The following is a 22,250-nucleotide window of genomic DNA, read 5'->3' as shown; positions in this document are numbered from 1 at the left end:
ATTTGTAAACCTTGGTTAGGTTGATATTGAAAATAGAAAGAGTACATGTAAAAAATTATAAATAATAAAATAAAGCGTTTAATGTAAGTTTATTTATACACTTAGTCTAATTACGTAGTGAAGGCTAAAATAAGTACGATATTTATAATTTTTTTTCTTGTCATGCATAAAGTAAAAAGAAAAACATTAAAAAAAACATTATATATATTTTTAGGTGCTGTTAAAAACTCACATGTAGTTTTAATTTTACTTGATTTTGTTTAACATTTTAATTAAAAAAAATAATTTAGTTTTCAACTTAAATTACTTTTATAACACCTTTCTTTCAATTTTTGAAGTAAAAACAGCTAGTTTTAAAACAAAATATTGTATAAAATACGCTAAACTAAAAAGTTTAAAATCTTCACCTGATATAAAATTCAAAATATTTTGTATTATACACCACTTGACAAGTTTTTACTATCGCTACTTACGAAAAAATATTTAGTTACTTTACTCCTCAAAAGTGTACTATCGGTAGCACTTTTTAGAACACGCTCAGAGTTTTATTTGTTTTAGAGTAAAACATGTTTGAGATTTACGCTAGAAGCGCTATATTCCAATTACATAAGTGTAAACAAACAAACAAGTGCAAGCAAACATGCTGGCGAGCATTCGCTGTGAGTGCAAGTTCTGATCACAACAATTACCAGCATATCATGGAGCATTTATGGTGGAGAGGCGACGAGCAGAAACTGACGTTTGTCAACGACAAAATTGTCGACGGCTGTGATGACAGCTCAACTTTGCGTAAGAACGAAGTGCTTGTTGAAGTGGCTTTTTCAGGTTTCAATTTTTTATGGTTGTTTTTATGAGAAAGAGAGTTTTTTTTTTCTGTATATAGATTTTTGCTGATAGAATAATGATAATACAGTTTGTGCTCTAAGCGGGTATTTTAGATACATATGTAGAAGTTTGCATGAGAAATATTTTTATAGTTTTTACAACTGTTGAATAATTTTCGTAGAACTTAGTACACATTAAGAAAATTATATTAGAAACAGTAAGCACTAATGGCTTAGTCGTATATATTTAATTGTCCTTTACTTAGGTAAGAAATACATTTTTTATAAACAAAGTTTGAAACGTATAACCAAAGCTGTTCCAAACGAGCAGAACATACTGTAAGTAGACTTATCACGACAAACCTCCTAATTGATCTGTGTTAAGCAGAAAGTAGAATTTTATTTTCATAAAGGAAAAACTCCTCATCATGTTTATAAATGTTCAGGAGTGTGCGGCAGTGACTTCGCGTACATGAGAGGGGCGATGGGCAAGCACAACTGCAAGCAGAACGGGGTCGTGTTGGGACACGAGTTCAGCGGGGTCGTGCTCAGAACCGGCTCGCAAGTCCACGATCTCAAGGTTGTTTTGTTGTTTATTTCAAATTTTTGTTGTATAAATATTGTCGAACATTTTTTTCGTTAAGTTCATGCAAAAATTATTGTTGGTTCTTGCGTTTTACTTGATGAAAAAAAAAATGTGTCAGTAAATAAAAAAAAAACATGTCATAATTCAGAGATGGGCAAACTACGACCCATCGTAACTAGTTAAACTTATAAAAGTCTGCCAATAGTATTTAGAACTAAATTTATTTTTATAAATATTTCAAACCTTCGCGAGTATTGTATATGAATAAACAAAGTATATTACATTTTAAATATTAAAAAGCATTATAATAAAGTAGATATTAATGTTTAAGTTTTAATTATAAAACTATTTCATTTAAAAAGTATTAAATATATTAAACATTAATAATGTATTTTAGTAACAAAAGTTAGCAGTAAATGTGAGGAAATTTAAACTTGTACTATGTATTACAAGAGTTTTAGTTTCCTTAAGTAATTTATTACTAAAATATAACTAAAGAAAACTCAGGTCTCAGTCTACCCTAAAACTAGTAGTCAGATAATTGAATTGGTACTATCAATCTTTTATGTTAACTAAAATATAACTATGTAGAAAAAGTTTATTATGTTATAATATAATGTTTTAATATTAATTTATAGTTTCCTTATTATATATTATGAAAACCATATCTGTTTTTTTGAAATTATTTTTATTCATTATAAAAAACAAAACATTTATTATACTGTGAGCTTGTTCATATTTCGTTGTTTTAACCTCAAAAATATTTAAAGCAGCGTTAAACAAATTTTAAAGTTCAAACAACAACATTATTTACAAGAAAAATAATTTTCGTGTGCAAATTGAATAGACAAAAATAAACTTGTGAACGTGTGAATAAACTTGTTAACTTCTTCAATACTAGCTATAAATTTTACTAACTTTACAAAAATTAATATGATGCTAGTTTTTTTTATCTGAAATATTTTTCTAAATTAAAAACTTTACAAAGTTTGGTTATAGCATATACAAAATAAAAATGAAAGCGTAATAGTATAAATGCTTTGTTAAATGATAAGTTCAAAAGTTTTAATGAAACTTTTATTTTAAAATTAAACATTTTTAGACGGGGGACAAAGTAGCTGTAGATCCAAACTCGAGTTGCGACCTTTCGGATTGTATCAACGACGACGACAAAAATCCCCACTACTGTGAAAGAAACGACGCAATCGGAGTTAAGAAGAACGGAGGATGGAGCCAAAGATGCATTGTTCCTAGGAAGCAAGTTTGCACTTTTGTTTTGTAACAATGGACAGAGATTTTTTAAAGTGTACAAAAACGAAGTAAATTAGTTTAAATTCACTGCGTAGCTAGTCGTAATAAAAAAATTACGTCACTTTATTTTGGTTTAGATGATACAAAGTCATTTTTATATTTTTAATATTATAATTTATAACACACATAACATATACCTTCTAAATTACTTTAATTTAAAAAAAAAAAAGTTTTTTTTAATAAATTTCAAAATACCACTCATCATATTACGAATAACAAGAAAATATTTGTCGATTATGAACCTGTCTTCAGGTTTACAAACTTCCTGCCTCGCTACCGCTAGACGTCGCTGCCCTCTGCGAGCCTTTCTCCTGTGTTCTGCGCGGTTGGCGGCACCTGAACATATCCGACACTGGGGGGCGCGTTCTCGTGCAAGGCGCCGGAATCATCGGGGTTCTTTTCACTCTTCTGTTGCGTCACGCTGGGTATGATGACGTCACTGTGGCGGAAATAAGCGAGGAGCGGCGCAATAAAGTCAAAGGTTTGTTTAAGGACGTTTAATTTTAATGTTCGAATGCTGAATCAAATAATTTAAAAAGAAAAAAAGTATAGAAAAATAGAACAACATCTTAAAACAATTTTGTCAGCGTTTCTGCCGGAAAACTACAAAGTTCTCGACCCGAAAAAAATAAGAGAGAAAGTTTGTGATGACTCAGACATCAAAGGATTCCACATGATTATTGATTGCACGGGAAATCTGATGGTGTTTCAACAGGTACGTTAATCAAAGCATGTGTTTTACACATAAACATTATGATTTTTATTGGGATAAATTGTATGTAGGTAGTCAGCCGTTTTTAGATTAGAATCGGACATATTTTGATAAATTTGGAAATAAAAAACTAGTTAAAACCCCATTGAAAGAAACTGTCTCAACTCTTTACACAAAAACTTTTAACAAGAGACTATTCGTTTATTAAAAAAAAAACAATTTTAATTCTGCTTATTCAAGTAGAATGTAAAACAATATAAACTAATACTGCAAGGACAATGACAAATATATTAACGAACTATTCATACTACTGTAGGAATAACATTCGATTTTGTGGTTTAGATCATTTTTTTGTTGTAACAGAACATCGAGATGGCTTGCAGGGGCGCGCAAATCCTCGCCTTCGGGTGCTGCCCCTCTTCCAAGAAAGTCGAAATCGAGCCCTTCCAAATCTACTGGAAGGAGCTCAAGGTGATGGGTTCCTTCCTCAACCCCAAGTGCTTCGACGAGTCCATCCGGCTGCTGGACGAAATAAACGCCAGGGGGTGGATAGAGCTGGCGAAGATGGGAGTTGAAAAGCACAAACTTTTTAACCACGAGGAGGCGCTAACGAGGCTCAGGAGCGGCCAGGCGTCTAAAATATTTTTTCAAATTTGACAGAACGCATGTTTTGTTTGATTGTATCGTATTATATATATTTAATAGTTGATTTATTGAAAAAAATATTTAAAGCATAGAAATCTTTTTAGCTTTGTTCAACTTTAAGAAACATTTTCTACACTAACGGCTTTTAATAGCATACATTTACAATATAAAAACAAATTTAATTAATTAATAAAAAATAAAAAAACGGTTTAGTATTAAAATTACACGGATTTTTAGTAAAATTTAGTGTTACAATCAAATAATAAAGTTGTGTTACAATTTGTATAGAAATTATAAAAAGATTATCAAAACTGAGTTTAAATCTACAAAATGTTTAAAATAATAAAAAAATTGATACTAATTTTAAATAAGTGTTTTGTTAACTTAATCAGTTTTAGATAAATTCTATTAAAATGCGCTGAGTTTTTTCTCCGATTAATTATAATAGAAAATTATTTTTAATTTTTTATCAAAAGTTTAAGTAAAAGTTTTAAGACAATGACAATTTTTTGTATAAAAAACTATTAACGAGCTTTGCTTAAATCTTAACGATTCTACTTTTTATTATATATATTAAGAAATGTTATGCAACAGTTACTTTATACTTTTAATCTTTGTTTATAAAAAAAATATTTTCATATGACTGAATTTCAAGACTTAGTCTGCAAAATGCATTAACCGGAAGAAATGTGTGGCTTATAAAGTAAATAAACAACTTACATAATAAAAAGAAGATTAGATAATATACTTAGCATTTTACTTAACTTTAATTATTTAATACAAATAACAGAAAATATGTCTTTTAATGTTTTTAGATTTTTCTATATTTAAGTTTTTTTTTTCTTTTAAAGTAGGCTAAAACGTTTAAACTTAAAAATTGCATTACATTAAATAAACTATATTATGACTTTCCAAAAAAAATTTTACAAAAAATTGAAACTGCGCTAAACTGTTTTTCACGTTTTAAATACCTCTAGTAAACAACAAAGTAAAATATAAAAATACACTTTTAAGACTTTAAAAACTTCAAACGATCACTTTTTTTTAAAGTTTGTTAAAGATTTATTAAAAACCAAAATATATAAACTCTCTAGTTTAATATTAATTGTAAGCTACTTTCTGTAGCCTTTGACTTACTTATGCTTTATTTTTCCTTTAATAGACTTAAAAAAGTCATTAAAATATGTCAAAGTTAGTTTATTAATTATAAATATTAATTTAAATGTTTTAACCATTAGTTGTTAGTTTAATAGCAAATTCAATAGAGTGATTTTGGCTAAATATAAAAAAAATAAAAAAATAAAAAAACGTATCTCTATACATTTTTCTTAGACGTTTTTCTGAGCTACTGATAAGTTATAAGTGAATAGTATTTACTGCACCAAAAATTAATTTAAGTTTATTTTAAGGAAATGACTTCAAGTACTTATATACAAAAACTAATTGGTTAAATGTCATATAAAGTTTATAAAGTAGTATTAAGGTAGCTAAATTTAAGTTACTTATAAATACGTGACTAGTTCTTTGTTAACTTGAGTTACAAGCAGAAGTATTTTCATTATTTTGAAGATTTTAAAAGTTATAATCTAGTAAAAACTATGTTATAAGTATTGGCAGTTGTTTAAAAGCCTTTAATTTACTCTTAAAAATTTAATGTATATCAGACTTTTTCTTGTTTCGTTTGTATATTTTATAGATTTTCTTCGTATTATTAGCGATTGCATTTTTATGAAAACACTAGATGCAAATAGAAAACGTGTGTATTTATCTAAACTTGTCTAGTCATGAAAACATTGTAAGAAAATAGAAAACTGTAAGTGATAAATTATTAAAAATCAAAAGTATGACTAAAACGACTTAATTTTAAACTTAATAAAGTTAATCGTTGTTTACTCTGTTTATGAAAAAGCCTTTACTATTGATATTCAAGCTATGCTTTTAGAAATTCTAATTAAATATATTTTTTGGTAAACTTTATAAAAATCAGTAAAGCATCTTTAATTTAGTAACATATTATGTAAAGGAATCCATTTACAGACAAACTAAAGTAAATAAAATTTTAGTTATCGTTTGTTAAGCGGTAAAATATATTATTTAAAGTTTCTATATCAATTTATATAAATTATTTAAAGTGTTACACAACTAAGTTTTATAATAACAAAAAATAATGGCAATTAAAACGGAGGCGTTTGTTTATGTTTCAAAAAGTAAAACTCTTATAAGTAAATTAAAATATAAGATTAGTTCAATTTTATTTTCAGTTTAAAATACAACATAACAACAGTGATTAAACTCGAAATCTTGTTTTATTTTTAAGTAAAAAGTAGTGCTTTCTTGTTTTGAGGTTACGTTGTAAACTAAACCATCAGTCATCATACTTATACAAGTGAAAATTGTCTAGATAAAAAAAACAAATTCTTAATAAAATGTAAACACCTTTTAAACTAAAACATAACAGTAACTAATAGTAAAAACTAAATGAATAAAAACTTTTTTTTTTGATTGCTTTTGTTTTTGTAGCCATTAATTGTAGATGAATAAACGAAAAAAGGTTATTAAAGCTTTAATTAGTTATATTATATTTTTTTATACCTAATTAAGCTATAAAATAATTTTTTAAATAGTCGAGATACAGTAAATGGTTAAGTATATAAAAACTATGCAAAACAAAGCTTTTGAGAAAAGTAAAAAAAAAGCTGTATTTGTTTTTAATCTAGCTGACTAAAAAACTATAGCAAATTTATAAAATCTGTTTAAAGTGTGTTACTTGTTAGGTTGTAGAGTTAAAAGATTTTCAACAATGTTTTAAACATACAAGTCAAGTTTAAAGCGACCTAGAAAAAAGTACTGATTTTGTATTTCTTTAGATTTTAACTTTTACGATGTAGCAACATTTAAGAACAAAAAAGTTGAAGAAAGACTTATTAAGGAATTAATCTTGTAAGCTTCTTACGTTTATACATCAGACTTAAAATTGTTTGTTTTAGCCAAGTTTTTCAGATGGCAAAAATGTTACAACTAAGTTTCGTACAAAATGGTTTAAATTACAACAGAAAAATAATTTCTCGACTCATATTTTAAGTATAATTAGTTTAATATGTCATAAAAAGTAATATTTATACTTTTGTTGAGAATTTTTGAACTGTAAACAAGTAAGTTGTGCATATAAATTTTCTTTTAAAACTGGCATGTATATGTTTTAACTATTTAGCAATCAAATTAAAGTACTGTAGAAATTTACTATTTTAGAATGTATTAATTAAAAAGAGTAAAGATGTCTGAAAGTGTTACAGTTTGTTGTGTAATAACTTTCGTTTAAAAAAAACCTTTGTTTATTTTTTCTTTATAGTTTTTGCATAAATGGGTTGTACTAAAGTAAGTTAACAGTAAGCGCATTTATATATATTTTTTTCACAATCTATTAAATTAATTTTAATTACATTTTGAGCATACTAACATCAAGGTAGTTTACAACTTTAATGCTTCACTTTAATTTTAAATTGTATACTTAAGGTAGAGTGCAACTAATTTTTACAGCTATTAAGTATTTAATTATCTTAATTTACAATTTTAAATAATGTTATAGTGTTGACTTCAACCAAAAACTGTTAAACATAAAAATAAAAAAGATGCTTTTTTAGCATAACTTAGTTTAGCTTCGAAAATTGTTTAAATAAAAAACTAAAGCAAAGTAGACAAATTTTATACTGTGCTTTGTGAAAGAAGTGTTAAGGTACAAAATGAAGATTTGTTCAGATTAAGTTTATCTAAATAAACAAAATGGCAATAGTTGGAGAGACACTTGGAACAAATAAGTTGGATGAAACAAGAAGTAAGGAGCATAACTTTAGTATGAAATCTGTAGGAGAAAGAAGTTAGTTTAAACAAATAGCAATGTTAAATATAACAAAACATAATTTTCCTTAACAAATATAGAAAATATCTATAAACTGAATATTTTTTTTGTTTTCAAAAAACAAAATAAATTTGAAAGATTTTATGTAAAACTAGTTTTAGTGGTTTTAGTGTAATACAAGGTAAAGTCTTATTGTTTAATTAAATAGTTTTTATGCCTGAAATTTATAAAAAACTAAAAGTAAGTATAAACTGTTCTTATTCTTTTACAGCTGACCCGTTCTCAATGTTTAAAGTTAGTTTAATTTTCTAGTTTTATTAACTTAAATACAATAAAAGTCGTTAAGGAAGTATGTAAGAAGTTATTTATAACTTTTGAATTTATACTACTTAGTTTTTAAGAAGAAGTAAGATTTATTTAACTGTGGTTCTCCTGAACGATTATGTCATGATACTAAAAAACTTAAATTATTTTTTTAAACAGTTAATAAAACTTACATGTTGTTTAGTCACTTAGCTAATAGTAAAGTTTAATGTAATTTCAAACAAAAACATTGCAAATCCGATTAATTTTTTAGGTAAAAGCAAGTCCCTGCGACTTATTAGAAGTTACAATAATGGAAGGAAGAAAAATAACAAAGGGTTCATTTGGTGACTTTAGTCGGTTTTTGTTGTAAATTGTTTGAACGTAAATATTTTTTTATTCTAGTTTTTATAAACTAGCTTTTATTTAGAAAAGTTTGCTGAGCTTGCATACGCATAAAACAGTAAATTTAAATGTAAAACAACGAGCTTTAACTTTAAAAATTGTTATCAAACTTTTGGCTTTCGTTTAAAAAAGAAAGTCTCTGGATTAAACACGATACTTTTAAGTTATCAAAACGTTTTTAAATGTTAGTGTAAAAAAAAGTTAAAAAAAAGATAATGGTTGAACTTCTATTAAATTTATAACTTTGAAATCAGTAAAAAAGGTTGTACTTAAATAAATAATACAATGTTGTATTAAATATTTAAAACAAAAGGTTATAAATACTTTCGAAAGCTATAGAGTAATGCATAAGATTAACACTTACTACGACATAATATAAATCAACTTAAGTTATTGAACTAAGAGAAAACAGTTTTTATGAAGTATCACTAAATTTTATTAAAATAAAGACACTTTTAGTTGACACGCCAGACCCTTATGTAGAAATTGAACTATTGAAAGCTCCTGATTCGTTGAAAAGAACCACATGCATTTCAAACGATCCTAATCCTCAGTGGTTCGAAACTTTTAAATACTACTTACCTCCAAAGTTTACAAAACCTACCATTTGTAAGGTTAGAATTTATTTTATTAGTTATAATCTTTTAAGTTATTTATAAGTTTAGTTTTAAGTAACTTAAGATTTGTATATTCAAACATAAAAGCAATGTGTTTTTAGCTAACAACTTTAACATAGAAGTTTTAAAGTAACTGTTATGAAAAAAAAAAAATCTGAGTACAAATAAAACAAAAAAAAAAAAAAGCTCTAAACCTATGTGTAAAAAGTTAGGTTTTTTTAAATACTTTTTTTTAAACAAACTCTGTACTAAAACTTAAATTAAAGCCCCTGTATTTATACTTATAGAAAAAAGTTAAAATGCACCCTTTAATTATTTTTCTTGAATTTTTTTTTAATTTTTAAAACAACTTGTAAGTAAATTTCAGATAAAACTATTGGATTCAAATATAACAATCGATGAAGATATGGGCACAGTTGAATTGGACGTTAACGACATAAAAGTTGGAGATGTAATTATGAAAACATTCAAGTTCTTCAATGTAAGAAACATTTTACTACGCTGTGTATTCTTAAGGAAAATTAAAATGTCTTTAACATCAGTATACTTAAAAATATGCTGATAAGTTTTACAACTTTTAAAATTAAACTTTAAGAACTTTGGTTTAAAACTTAATGCGATGATTTTTAAAACAATAAAATACATATTTGAAAAATTTTTATCATCAAATTTACTTTTATAGGACTCTGAAGTTGACGTGCAGTTTAAACGCAAAGTAAAGTTAGTTGTTCAAATGTATAAGTTTAGAAGTAGTTTAAATTTTTTAGCACAATTAGCAGTATTTTATAGTTGATAAACTTTTTAAGCAAGTTTAATTTAATAAGTTTGATAGCAACAAACTTTTATTTTTATTAAAGTTAAAATTATCAAAAAAATTTAATACGAAATAAGATAAATTTTATAACAATCTTTTTATTAAAAATTTTTAGCAAGGAGTACGATATAAGGTACAGTTTGGCGTTGTGCAAGGAAGAAAAGAATTTCCGAAAACTTCGTTCAAAAATTACAACTGAAAACTTGAGGACGTTGCTAGGAAACGAGAGGGGGCCAAGGAACGAAAATGAAACCCCGTGTATCGGTATTTTAGGTTCTGGAGGCGGATACAGAGCACTTTGTGGGTTCAGTGGTGCCCTGTCGGCCCTCAAAGAGCTTGGACTGTTTGATTGTGCCATGTACACTTGTGGACTTTCCGGCTCAACTTGGTATTTTATTGATATACAATTAAACTCGTTAAGACTTTTTAAGTTTGCAATTAAAAAAGATATCCTTAAGTTTTTTAAATGCAAGATTTTTTTTATATGAGATTTGTTAAAATAAGTAATTTAACTTTATATAAGACATTTAAAAAACATTAATATGCTCAAAAATTTCAAGTTTAAAATAGTAAAATTTCGTATTACACTTCATTTATATATATGTTTATTGTATGGTGTTTATGGTTTTAGGAAGTAAAGTTAATTAATTAAAAAAAATCAGCTAAAGTTTTCAGTAGATTAAATAAACTTTGTTTCCCGTATGTAGAGTTTTATCTCTCAATAAAGTTAGGAAAGCTTTTAAGTTACAAAATTTAAAGAAAAATTTAGTACTTGTAAGATCTTATCTTTGTTTTGTACTTAGTAAACAATTGAAACACATAAATAAAAATTTCATCTAAGTGTTGTCAACTAGATTAATTGTAGAACTTTAAACTTTATAATTTATGAACAACTAAATTCTACGAATAACTTGATTTGTAGTTTATGCAGATTTTGTTGATTTATAGTTTTTGTAGTTAGTTTTAGTATTTTTAATTAAGTATTGCAGTACTTACTACGTTTCACTACAAAGAAAGTTGATACTTAACTATTTTTTTGTAATTATGTTCAAACTTACCAGGTGTCAATCAGCATTATATTCTCATCCTTCTTTTCCTGAGCACGGAGTCGATCACGCTATTGAAGATATGAAGAAAAATATGAGCAGAAACTGCCTGTCTTTTCTCACTCCTAGCAACATACTAAGATACATGTACGTTTAGTTTGTTAAGAATGTTAACATGCTATAACCATTTAAATAATGTACTTTGTATACCGTTGAAAGTCTAAAGTAAAAATTCAATAGAATTTTATATTATACACTGTATGACTTTAAGTAATATGCCTAAATGCATACATATAAGTTTGTTTTTTTAGTTTATTTCAAAAAAAAATTCTGCAATTTATAAAAATGTATTGAAAAATTATAAAAACAAAACATGCTTGTAGTATTAGAAAGTTTATTTTTTATTGCTTTGCTTAACTTAACTTAAAACTAGTAATTAAGTTTTTTATTAATATAAATGACGGTTTTTAAACGTAAGTTCAAGCTAATAACTTAAGTACTTTATAATAGTTTCCATTGATTTTTTAATTATATATTTACTTATAATACGTTGGTTTAGCAGGATTTTAGAACTAACTAAGATAATTTTGGTAGTTACTTCTTAACATAACTTTTTGCAGCAAAATAATGAAGGAAAAACGCAAATCAGGACAACCGACAACTTTTACAGACTTTTTTGGACTCATGGTTGCAGAACATTTGCTTGGACCGAGTGTAAGTAACTCAGTTTTTTTATTAAAATATTTGGCATTTCAAAAATATTTAACGATAAGCATTCTATACTTGTGGCTTTTCAAACTTGTTTAACATTTATTTTAAAAAATTGAAAAATGTTGACGAATTTTTAAGTTGTATTTATTCTTGTGACACCTCAACTCAAATCTGTTTACAATGTTGAATGTTTAAATAATTATTGCAGAGAAGCGATGTGGTAAAACTGTCTGACTTTCAAGAGAAAGTGGACAGAGGCCAGTCTCCATTGCCAGTTATGTCCTGTGTCCACGTCAGGTCGAAAGTGTCGGCCCAGGTCTTCCATGGTTTGTTTGATCTGTTCACCCAGAGTTTTAATAAAACTAATTGTTAAAAACAAATTTAGAATGGGTTGAGTTCTCCCCGTACGAAATAGGAATACCAAAGTACGGGACTTATGTTCAAACATCGGATTTTAACAACAAGTTTTTCATGGGAGCAATTTCTAAAGTATTTAAGGAACCACCAATTAATTTTCTTATGGTATGTATGTAGAAAACTTATATCCAAACATATTTTATTATGAAAAATATAACCATATAAAAATTAAAACTGTACCGAAAAAAAAAAAAAAATTTACACTAGAAGATAAAGAACTTTGTTTCAAAATCTTCTCTTAACTTTATTTATATAAAAATCCGTAAATATCATCTTGTGCATTAGTTCTAATGTAAACTTATTAACACTAAATTTAGCATCTTTACTAATAAGGCTTATTTAGACCTCGAACCTAATAAGGCCTCAAACAAAGTAAAAGTTTAATAAAATCTATTTCTTTGGTATATTCATTTATAAATAGGTCTTACAATGTATTCAATTATATTTAACTACTTAATAAAATGGCATTAACTGCTTCTAGTTTATATTTACAATTTTTTTCTTTTTATCTTTCCTTTTATCAAATTAAATACTTAGCTAAAGAATTAAAAGTTTAGTTTATAATCAACAACTTTGTTTTATTTTTATATAAATGACACAGGGAATATGGGGCAGCGCTTACAGCATAATGCTGAACAGATTGATGAAAAAAGATGAGAGTTCAGCAGAGAGCAGCGATGATGAAAAAACGCCAGCAGCCAAGAAGAGAGCAAGATCTGACAGCTTGGGAGGTGAGAGTTATTTTGCGGTTGTCATTTGTTTTGTTTGAAGAAGTTCTAGGAACTTTTTGTTTTTAGCTAACTTTCGAAAATACTGCTGGTTTTGTTTGTATGTAATTTCAAGAAATCTTTTAATTAGGTTATTACTTATAATATTTTTTTTGTTTTAGTAAATCTTTAACTCAAAAAGTTAAGTACATATTGAAGACATTAAAAGTTCATCTTTATTTTTTGATTACGATGTTACTTTAAATTTCTAACACTGCCAAACTTACAGGCTGGTTAAATAAATTAAGGTTTTTATATTTTCAACGTCAAACTACGGTTCGAATCAAAAGCGTAAATGTTAACTTGTTTTACAGACGATAGTGATGATGATTACAGTGACTATGATAATTTAGAAGGCCAAGAAATCGAACAGGCATTAGCTAACTGTGACGTCATAAAGATTCAGGTAACAGAAGAAGACCAAATTAACGAAGAAGAAATCATAAAGCTACGGAACAAACCAAAACCAAAAGAGTTTGCTTCATACATATATACTTTTATATTTTGTAAACCATATATTTTCACAAGTGTTTATGTGTTGCTTGTATATAACATAATAACTTTCGACGAGTTATTATGACGATTGTAATAAAAGTAAGTTATTGTTTATCAAAAAAGTAAAAAGACGTTTATGACAAAAGGGTCACACTAGTAGAAAGAGTCAAGCAATTTTTTGGATTCTCTCCTCAAGAGTCAGAAAATGAAAGGAAAAAGCCCATTTCAAGTGAAGTGGATAAAAAGGAAAAGCAAAAAGAAGAAAGCGTCAACTTCTTCAACAACGTTATACAATTTCTGATGAAGTCGAAGCTTTTTGCTGTAAGTTTCATAAATATTAAAATATCAAATACAAACTTACAAACTAACAAACTGTTCTCAACTAAACTTAAACTATGTTAGCATTAAAAATCTAATTAATAACAGTATTTTTTATTATTTTATACACAGTTAGTACGACTTACTTTCTACCAGTAAGAAAAATTTTTAAATTCCAACAGCTAATACCTCTTTGAAAGTTTTCAAAATTTACAGGGTAGAGAACTCAGAGCAGGAAAAATACTGAATTTCATGAGAGGCTTGGAAACTTATTGCATTTCTCCACTTATGCCAGATTCAAATTCAACTGATATTGAAGGTTCTGAGTATTTTTGAAAACTCACTTTAATATTATTAAAACGCAAATGTTTTGCATATTTTAAACTGATTTTATTTATAGATAAAAAAGACAAAGTTTGTAATTGAAGTTTTTTTTATAAAGTATAATTGAAAATTAAAAAAAAAAAATTAAGTTGTGGAATGCAGATTTTAGTTTTGTAGGCAGCAGTAAATAGTAACTAAATGCTGACAAATTTCAGTTGTTGTTCATATCAAAATATATGTGTTGTTAGAAAAAATAACCAAAACTGTACAACAAAATAGATTAAAATGTAATTTGGTTTTTAACGAGTTACAAAAAAAGTTATGACGATAACAGCAAAAAAAAAAAAACCTTACAATATCAAACATTACAATAAAAGTATTTATAGACTGCTGACCAAAATAACAACCACAAAAAAATAATATATTTAAAATTGAAAAACAGAGGACGAGAGTGAGCAGTTCAGCAGATTGGACGAAACTATTTGCAGCAGGAAGAAGAAGGTGATGATGGTGGATGCCGGGTTGACCTTCAACTCTCCTTATCCCGTCGTACTCAGGAGCCAGCGTTACTGTGACGTCATAATATCCTTTGATTTCAGCGCCAGAGACAAAGACGAGATGATGCCGTTTGGTGTTGGTTGAATTTATATAAATAGTAAAATTCGAAAAAAAAAAGCAAAGTATCGTTGTTTAGCATTTAGACTTATTACAAAAAATAAAAAAATATAAAAAAAGAAAATGTTATCTATACCTTTGTTGCTAATATTAAGGAAAAATAAGAAAACAATTTACTATTTTTGTGTAAAAATTGCAGCTAGTGAACTTAAATCTACATGCGTGTTAACGAATAAAACTTTAAAGTTGTTTAAATAAAATATTCATTTTTCTATGTATTTAAACCTAAAACGATTTAATTTAAAAACAACTTTATAATTTAGGAGTTAGTTTTGGCGGAAAAATGGGCGAAACTGCACAACATACCATTTCCGCCAATTGACACGTCTGTATACGAAAGAGAAGGTTTGAGGGAAATGTATATTTTCAAAGATGAAAACAATCCTATCTGCCCGGTTGTCATCCACTTTTGCTTGTGCAATGTCATGTACAGAAAGTTCAGCAAACCTGGTTTGTTTAATAAAAATAATTGCTTATGAACTTGCATTGTGTTTTAGATTTTAATTTGACCTGACAAGCTTTTCAAACAACTTATTATAAAGTTGTTTACTTTTAAAGCTATAAGTTATTAAAAATAGTTTCTATTTTTACATACTGCATTAAAGTAAGAAGGAACAAAAAAAAGATAATTTTTGATTAAAACTTCATTTGATGAAAATACTCAGGAGTGGCGAGGGATCCGGAAGACAAGGAGGGAGACTTCCAGCTGTTTGCGGAGGAAACTCCGTACTCAACTTACGATTTCCAGTACGAGGAACACGAATTCGAAAAGTTGCACGACCTGATCAAGTTCAACACATTTCTCAACAAACAAGTTCGATGTTTCGCTGATTTTTTTTTTTTTTAATTTAGTTTCAGTTTTTGCCCTTTTTGTTTATTTAAAGTGTTTATGTCATTAAAACCTTACTTTTTTCAAAACAACAATTTTTTTAAGTAAGTAAAATTTAAAAGTTTTTGTCGAGTAATCAAAAACTGTTTTAGTGTTTTCAACTTGAATAAAAACCTAACAGCTTAAGTAGCTTAAAACTTTTACATTTACAGAAACTTTTTGATACTATTGCGGACTGCGTAGAAGCAAAAAGAAACCGAGGTGACGATGAAAACCACGATGCAGCTAATCTGGACGAGGAAAAGAGGAAAATATTCGTCGAAAAATTTGGTGAGAGCCAGGCTTCAATTTCCTTCCACCCCCAAAAAGTGGATCTTATGCGTTGAAAAACCTTTTGTGCTTGAAATGCTTCGATGAAAAAAAAGCGTGATTTTCGAGTTTGATTTACTACAATATTATGAAAATTTGAAAATTTTAAGTTTCATTGCTACTTTTTTACTTTCTTTAAGCATGGATTGGCAATGTTGTATAACAATATTAAAGCGGTCACTGTTGTGCTACAATTTATTTTTTAATATTTCATTTTGTTTATATATAATATAAACCTTTTTGATAGGTCTGTTTGTAGATAATAAAGAAAGCTATATGCGATTTAATTTTGGTTTACTTTTTTCGAATTTTATACAAAGTATTAAATTCTAACAGTAACGTTTTTTGCCGAGGTAAATAAAAGAAAACCTTTGGTGAGGAATTTAGATGTTTGTTTTAAAAACTCATATTTTGTGCTTATGTATACAAATAAATAAAAATTAATAATTTTTATATATGTAGAAAAAATGAGTAAAAATATATTTTTTTTAAATACAAACTGTGTAAAATTTATCTATTTTGCTGCTAGTTTGCATAGTTTTTTTAAATTAGTTATTCATAACAATGCTAAAAAAATTACTTCTTAAAAAATAAGTTTTAAAGGGTGATGTTGCTTATAGATACTACATATTAGTTTTTATAAGTGTTTAAACTAACAATGCATATGATAATATGAAAGTTCACACTGGAAGGTAACGTAAAAAGCTAATAAAGTTAGTTTAAGTTTTTGAACTAATTTTCTTTAAAATACTGCTTTTACGTAACAATAGAATTTAAGATTTCAGTCCAAAACTGTAGTGTACTTATTTAAAAAGTACTTTGTAAGCATCTGAAGCAACATTCTACAAAACGAAATAAAAGTAAAAATTGTACTACTTCTTAACATTGAGTAGTTAAGGAACTAAGTACATTTCAGATTTAAATGTTTAAATTGGTGTAAACATACTATTACTTGAAAATAAAGGCTCAGCAATTAGTATAGATAAAGATTAGTTTTAAAATTACATTGAAAGCTTATTATGCATAAGGTCATGACTTTTAATGAATTGGTTATTTTCATTTATCAACTTGTTTAATATTTAATGATGATAAAAATGGGAATTTATCTGACAACTTAGTCATGGAGGTCATCGCGTTTTTTATTAAAACAAAATGTGTAAGCTAGTGTTTATAACACAAATTTTAAAAAATAGTATTTAAAGTCAGTACAAATACAATAACGTTTGCACTCACCAGAATATGACTACAGTTTAGCTTTGATAAACTTAACTGTCGCGAGCGTTAGTAATTTTCAAAACTTGAATGTAAAAATGTACCTGTTATACATATAACAAAAGTAAGTAGATCTTTCTAATATTCATCGCTATGTAAGTTTTCCTTATAAAACTTTAGCGTATAAACAATTCTTTAATTTCGTAACTTACATCAAATTTTAAAAATAAACTTGCGGTTATTTTCTGCTAACGAATTCAAAAAGAGTAATTTTAAACAGTTTAAAACGTTTATTAAACCGTGAATATTTCATAAAAAACTGCTTTGTATACAGTGACATCACAAACATTACAAAACAAAAGACAATTAGATAAATTTAAAGATTCGACTAAATTTACTAGGCTATACGAAAAAAATTGATTTTAAAATAAAACTGGTTATTGTTTAAAGAAAATTCAGATTAGCTTAAAATTTGTATTTGTTTGTTAGTCGAAACCGTATTTGTAAAGTATGTATAAAAATTGTTTAAATCAAGTTTTTAAGAAACTGAACTTTTGAAAATCACAAAATAAAAGAAACATTCAAGTTTATATTAATTCTAAGCATTATAATAAGATTTTATTTTAGATAATAGCCGTCGAATCTATTGAAACATTAATTTCTCAATTAAAACTGTAACTTTTGAAAGACACATGAATTAAATGGTTCAATATATGTGTGTATCCCACTGTAATTTATTTATTTAAAATAAAATCAACGTAGAATAAAATACAGTTAGAAAGTGAATAAGTTTTTTATAAATGCTTGATGTATTTTTTTAGTTATGTGATACATAGATCGTTTTCTGCTTAGTTAACTTCATTCAAAACAACCATTCTAACCAATATGAAAATAAAATCAGTGTACTCAGTAAAAAAAAGTAAATGTTTACTAATATTAGTTACTAAATCAAATGTCTAATATTTTGTTTTAAAATTAAAGCTACTATATTTGTTCAACAATTTTATCGTTTAGATTAAACTAAAAAAAAAGGCAACAAACATAAAGCAGATAAAAAATGAGTATAAGTTTTTGTATAGCTTAGATTTGCAAATAAAAGCTCTGTAACACATCGAATAAACAAAAAAATACAAACTATTTTATTTTAACGAATGAGGTCGACTTTGTCAGGACTGAAAGAAATTTCAGCCTGTATTTCACCAAACTTTTCAGTAAATATTTTTCTCTTTTCATCATTCTCGTTTGCTGAGGTGTTATTTTCAACATCATCTCGATTTCTTTTCAACTCAACACGCTCTGCGATTGTATCTAAGACTTTCTGTAAAAAAAATAAGCAAATAAATATTTAGTAAAATTAACTTCGTTTACATCCTTATACTTTTGCAGAAAGTAACTAAACTTTTGTTAGTTTATATTATAATACCAGTAAGCCATAGGTTAACCAAATGAACTAATTTGAAAACAATAAAGCCTTTTTGATAATATATTAGTAATGTATTTTGGAACTAGATACTTGTTTGTTGAGCATTGTGTTGAACTTGATGAGATTGTGCAATCTTTTAAACTCGTGATTCTCGTAAACGAAATCAGAAGTTAAGTAAGGAGTGTCTTTTGAAAATATCAGGAAGTCTCCTTCCTTGTCCTCAGGTTTCCTTGGTACTCCTGAGTTAGTTTAAAAGAATAAAAAAATTAGCGCAGAAGTTTATTAAAAATTTACAATTTATCATGCTAATTAGATTGCTTAACTATAGTTAACAGTAGTTTTCAGGTTTAATACAGCAATCAAATTCAGTTCTAAATTACTATTACCAGCTACAAACCAGATAGATCGGTAAAGTCTTATGTGTAAATACTAGCTTCACAAACAAACCAGGTTTGCTGAACTTTCTGTACATGACATTGCACAAGCAAAAGTGGATTACAACCGGGCAGATAGGATTGTTTTCATCTTTGAAAATATACATTTCCTTCAAACCTTCTCTTTCGTATACAGACGTGTCAATTGGCGGAAATGGTATGTTATGCAGTTTCGCCCAATTTTCCGCCAGTAAAAGGTCCTATTCGCAAAGTATGGTAAGTTTTTTTATTATTCATTACCGCTAATTAGAAGCATAGTTTTTATTAGAAATTTGAAAACTTACCGGCTTTAAAAATAGTTGTTTAAGTTAAATAATAAGTTTACTCTAGCTTATTAAAAGTAAATGAAACTTATATATTGCGTATTGTTTTATGTGACCAATTGTAAACTTTTAGATTTATTATTCAAACACAGCAATAAATTATAAAAAAAAATAGTTAATACACAAAAAGCTGATTTGATAGGCTATTTGAATAAACTTCATCGTTATTGTTTCAAATATATTCTACATCTTTTTAATTTTTAACTCCCTTTAAACATGATCCATTAAGCTAAACTTTTAAAAACACAAACCGTAAACGGCATCATTTCGTCCTTATCCCTTCCGCTGAAATCGAAAGATACTATGACGTCACACCGACGTTCCTGCCGGAGTATGAGCGGGTAGGGAGAATTGAAAGCGAGTCCCGCGTCGATCATCATCACCGTTTTCTCCCTACTGCTGATTGTTTCGTCTATTCTGCTGAACACCTTGTCATCTGTTGTTAGTACATTAAGATTAATACTGATAAAAACAAGTTTGCTCAGCGTTAAAAGTTTAAGTTATTAAAATTTTTATTTTGAGTTTTAATAATAAATAAGTAGTATTATACTGTTTATAACTATAAGTATATGAGGTGGTTGAGAATGAAATGTTTTTATTAGAGACACAAAAATCAGCTTAATCAAAATTTCAAGATTATAGTTTGCTTTTTTTTTTGTTTTTCACAAATATTATATATATATAATATCATTTTTCTACAGAATTTTTTGTTAACTTAATGTTGTTATGCTAACACAGCAGAATATATTACGTAAGTAAAGTTCTTCGCTAAATTTAAATAGGTTTCCAAAGAAAACAAATCAACTAAAGCTTAAAAATATGTCGATGGTCTTTTATAAATAGGAAATTAGAAAAAAATATTAAGTTAATTTCTAAGATCAATCTTTAAAACAGACATACTTGTTATTTTAATGATTATCCTATCAACAAGAACGTTAAATTAACCAGAAGTTTAAACCAAGTTTTTAAGAAATTGAACTTTTGAAAATCACAAAATAAAAGAAACATTCAAGTTTATATTAATTCTATGCATTAAAATAAAATTTTATATTAGATAATAGCCGTCGAATCTATTGACACATTAATTTCTCAATTAAAACTGTAACTTTTGAAAGACACATGAATTAAATGGTTTAATATATGTGTGTATCCCACTATAATTTAATTATTTAAAATAAAATCAACGTAGAATAAAATACAGTTAAAAAGTGAATAAGTTTTTTATACAAGTTTGATGTATTTTTTTGATTATCTGATATTTAGATCGTTTTCTGCTTAGTTAACTACATTTAAAGCAACTATTCTAACCAATATGAAAATTAAATCAATGTACTCAGTAAAAAAAAAGTAAATATTTACTAATCTTAACTACTAAATTAAATGTTTAATATTTTGTATTAAAATTAAAGCTACTATATTTGTTCTACAATTTTATCGTTTATATTAACTAAAAAAAAAAGTCAACAAACATAAAGCTATTAAAAAATGAGTATAAATTATTGTACAGCTTAGATTTGCAAATTAAAGCTCTGTAACACATCGAATATACAAAAAAAGACAAACTATTTTATTTTAATAAGGTCGACTTTGTCAGGACTGAAAGAAATTTCAGCCTGTATTTCACCAAATTTTCGACAAACATCTTTCTCTTTTCATCATTTTCGTTTGCTGAGGTGTTATTTTCAACATCAGCTCGATTTCTTTTCAACTCAACACGCTCTGCGATTGTATCTAAGACTTTCTGTAAAAAAAATAAGCAAATAAATATTTAGTAAAATTAACTTCGTTTACATCCTTATACTTTTGCAGAAAGTAACTAAACTTTTGTTAGTTTATATTATAATACCAGTAAGCTATAAGTTAACCAAATAAAATAATTTGAAAACAATAAAGCCTTTTTGATAATATATTGTAATATATTTTGGAACTAGATACTTGTTTGTTGAGCATTGTGTTGAACTTGATGAGATTGTGCAATCTTTCAAACTCGTGATTCTCGTAAACGAAATCAGAAGTTAAGTAAGGAGTGTCTTTTGAAAATATCAGGAAGTCTCCTTCCTTCTTAATTACTTCTTAAAAAATAAGTTTTAAAGGGTGATGTTGCTTATAGATACTACACATTAGTTTTTACAAGTGTTTAAACTTACAACGCATATGATAATATGTAAGTTCACACTGGAAGGTAACGTAAAAACTAATAATGTTAGTTTAAGTTTTTGAACTAATTTCCTTTAAAATACTGCTTTTACGTAACAATAGAATTTAAGATTTCCGTCCAAAACTGTAGTGTACTTATTTAAAAAGTACTTTGTAAGCATCTGAAACAACATTCTACAAAACGAAATAAAAGTAAAAATTGTACTACTTCTTAACATTGAGTAATTAAGGAACTAAGTACATTTCAGATTTAAATGTTTATATTGGTGTAAACATATTATTACTTGAAAATAAAGGCTCAGCAATCAGTAGAGATAAAGATTAGTTTTAAAATTACATTGAAAGCTTATTATGCATAAGGTCATGACTTTTAATGAATTTGTTATTTTTATTTATCAACTTGTTTATTATTTAATGATGATAAAAATGGGAATTTATTTGAAAACTTAGTCATGGAGGTCATCGCGTTTTTTATTAAAACAAAATGAGTAAGCTACTGTTTATAACACAAATTTAAAAAAATAGTATTTAAAGTCAGTACAAATACAATAATGTTTGCACTCACCAACAATATGACTACAGTTTAGCTTTGATAAACTTAACTGTCGCGAGCGTTAGTAATTTTCAAAACTTGAATGTAAAAATGTACCTGTTATACATGTAACAAAAGTAAGTAG

At 26.8% G+C, this 22,250-nt stretch overlaps 2 protein-coding genes across 2 annotated transcripts; both read left to right on the top strand.

Annotated features, from left to right (window-relative positions):
- The first annotated feature begins 698 nt into the window (after nucleotides 1-698).
- LOC145841283 (D-altritol 5-dehydrogenase-like) lies at nucleotides 699-4,090 on the top strand. Its single transcript, XM_082948648.1, has 6 exons — nucleotides 699-825; nucleotides 1,271-1,404; nucleotides 2,513-2,671; nucleotides 2,974-3,202; nucleotides 3,309-3,436; nucleotides 3,797-4,090. Exons 1-6 carry the CDS (start codon nucleotides 699-701, stop codon nucleotides 4,088-4,090), a joined length of 1,071 nt encoding a protein of 356 aa, XP_082804774.1.
- A 3,768-nt stretch (nucleotides 4,091-7,858) lies between these two features.
- On the top strand, nucleotides 7,859-16,041 carry LOC145841281 (cytosolic phospholipase A2-like). The gene is made up of 17 exons (XM_082948647.1): nucleotides 7,859-7,952; nucleotides 9,102-9,256; nucleotides 9,627-9,740; nucleotides 9,942-9,979; nucleotides 10,189-10,461; nucleotides 11,135-11,275; nucleotides 11,740-11,833; nucleotides 12,039-12,156; nucleotides 12,216-12,352; nucleotides 12,849-12,978; nucleotides 13,329-13,488; nucleotides 13,656-13,830; nucleotides 14,044-14,146; nucleotides 14,594-14,784; nucleotides 15,090-15,276; nucleotides 15,492-15,640; nucleotides 15,868-16,041. Exons 1-17 carry the CDS (start codon nucleotides 7,859-7,861, stop codon nucleotides 16,039-16,041), a joined length of 2,433 nt encoding a protein of 810 aa, XP_082804773.1.
- The last annotated feature ends 6,209 nt before the right edge of the window (nucleotides 16,042-22,250 follow it).

Source organism: Thalia democratica, chromosome 7 (assembly GCF_965202585.1).
Source record: "Thalia democratica chromosome 7, ktThaDemo2.hap1.1, whole genome shotgun sequence".
NCBI lineage: Eukaryota > Metazoa > Chordata > Thaliacea > Salpida > Salpidae > Thalia > Thalia democratica.
The sequence above is the reverse complement of the archived record's forward strand: the minus strand, read 5'-3'. Positions and strand labels throughout refer to the sequence as shown.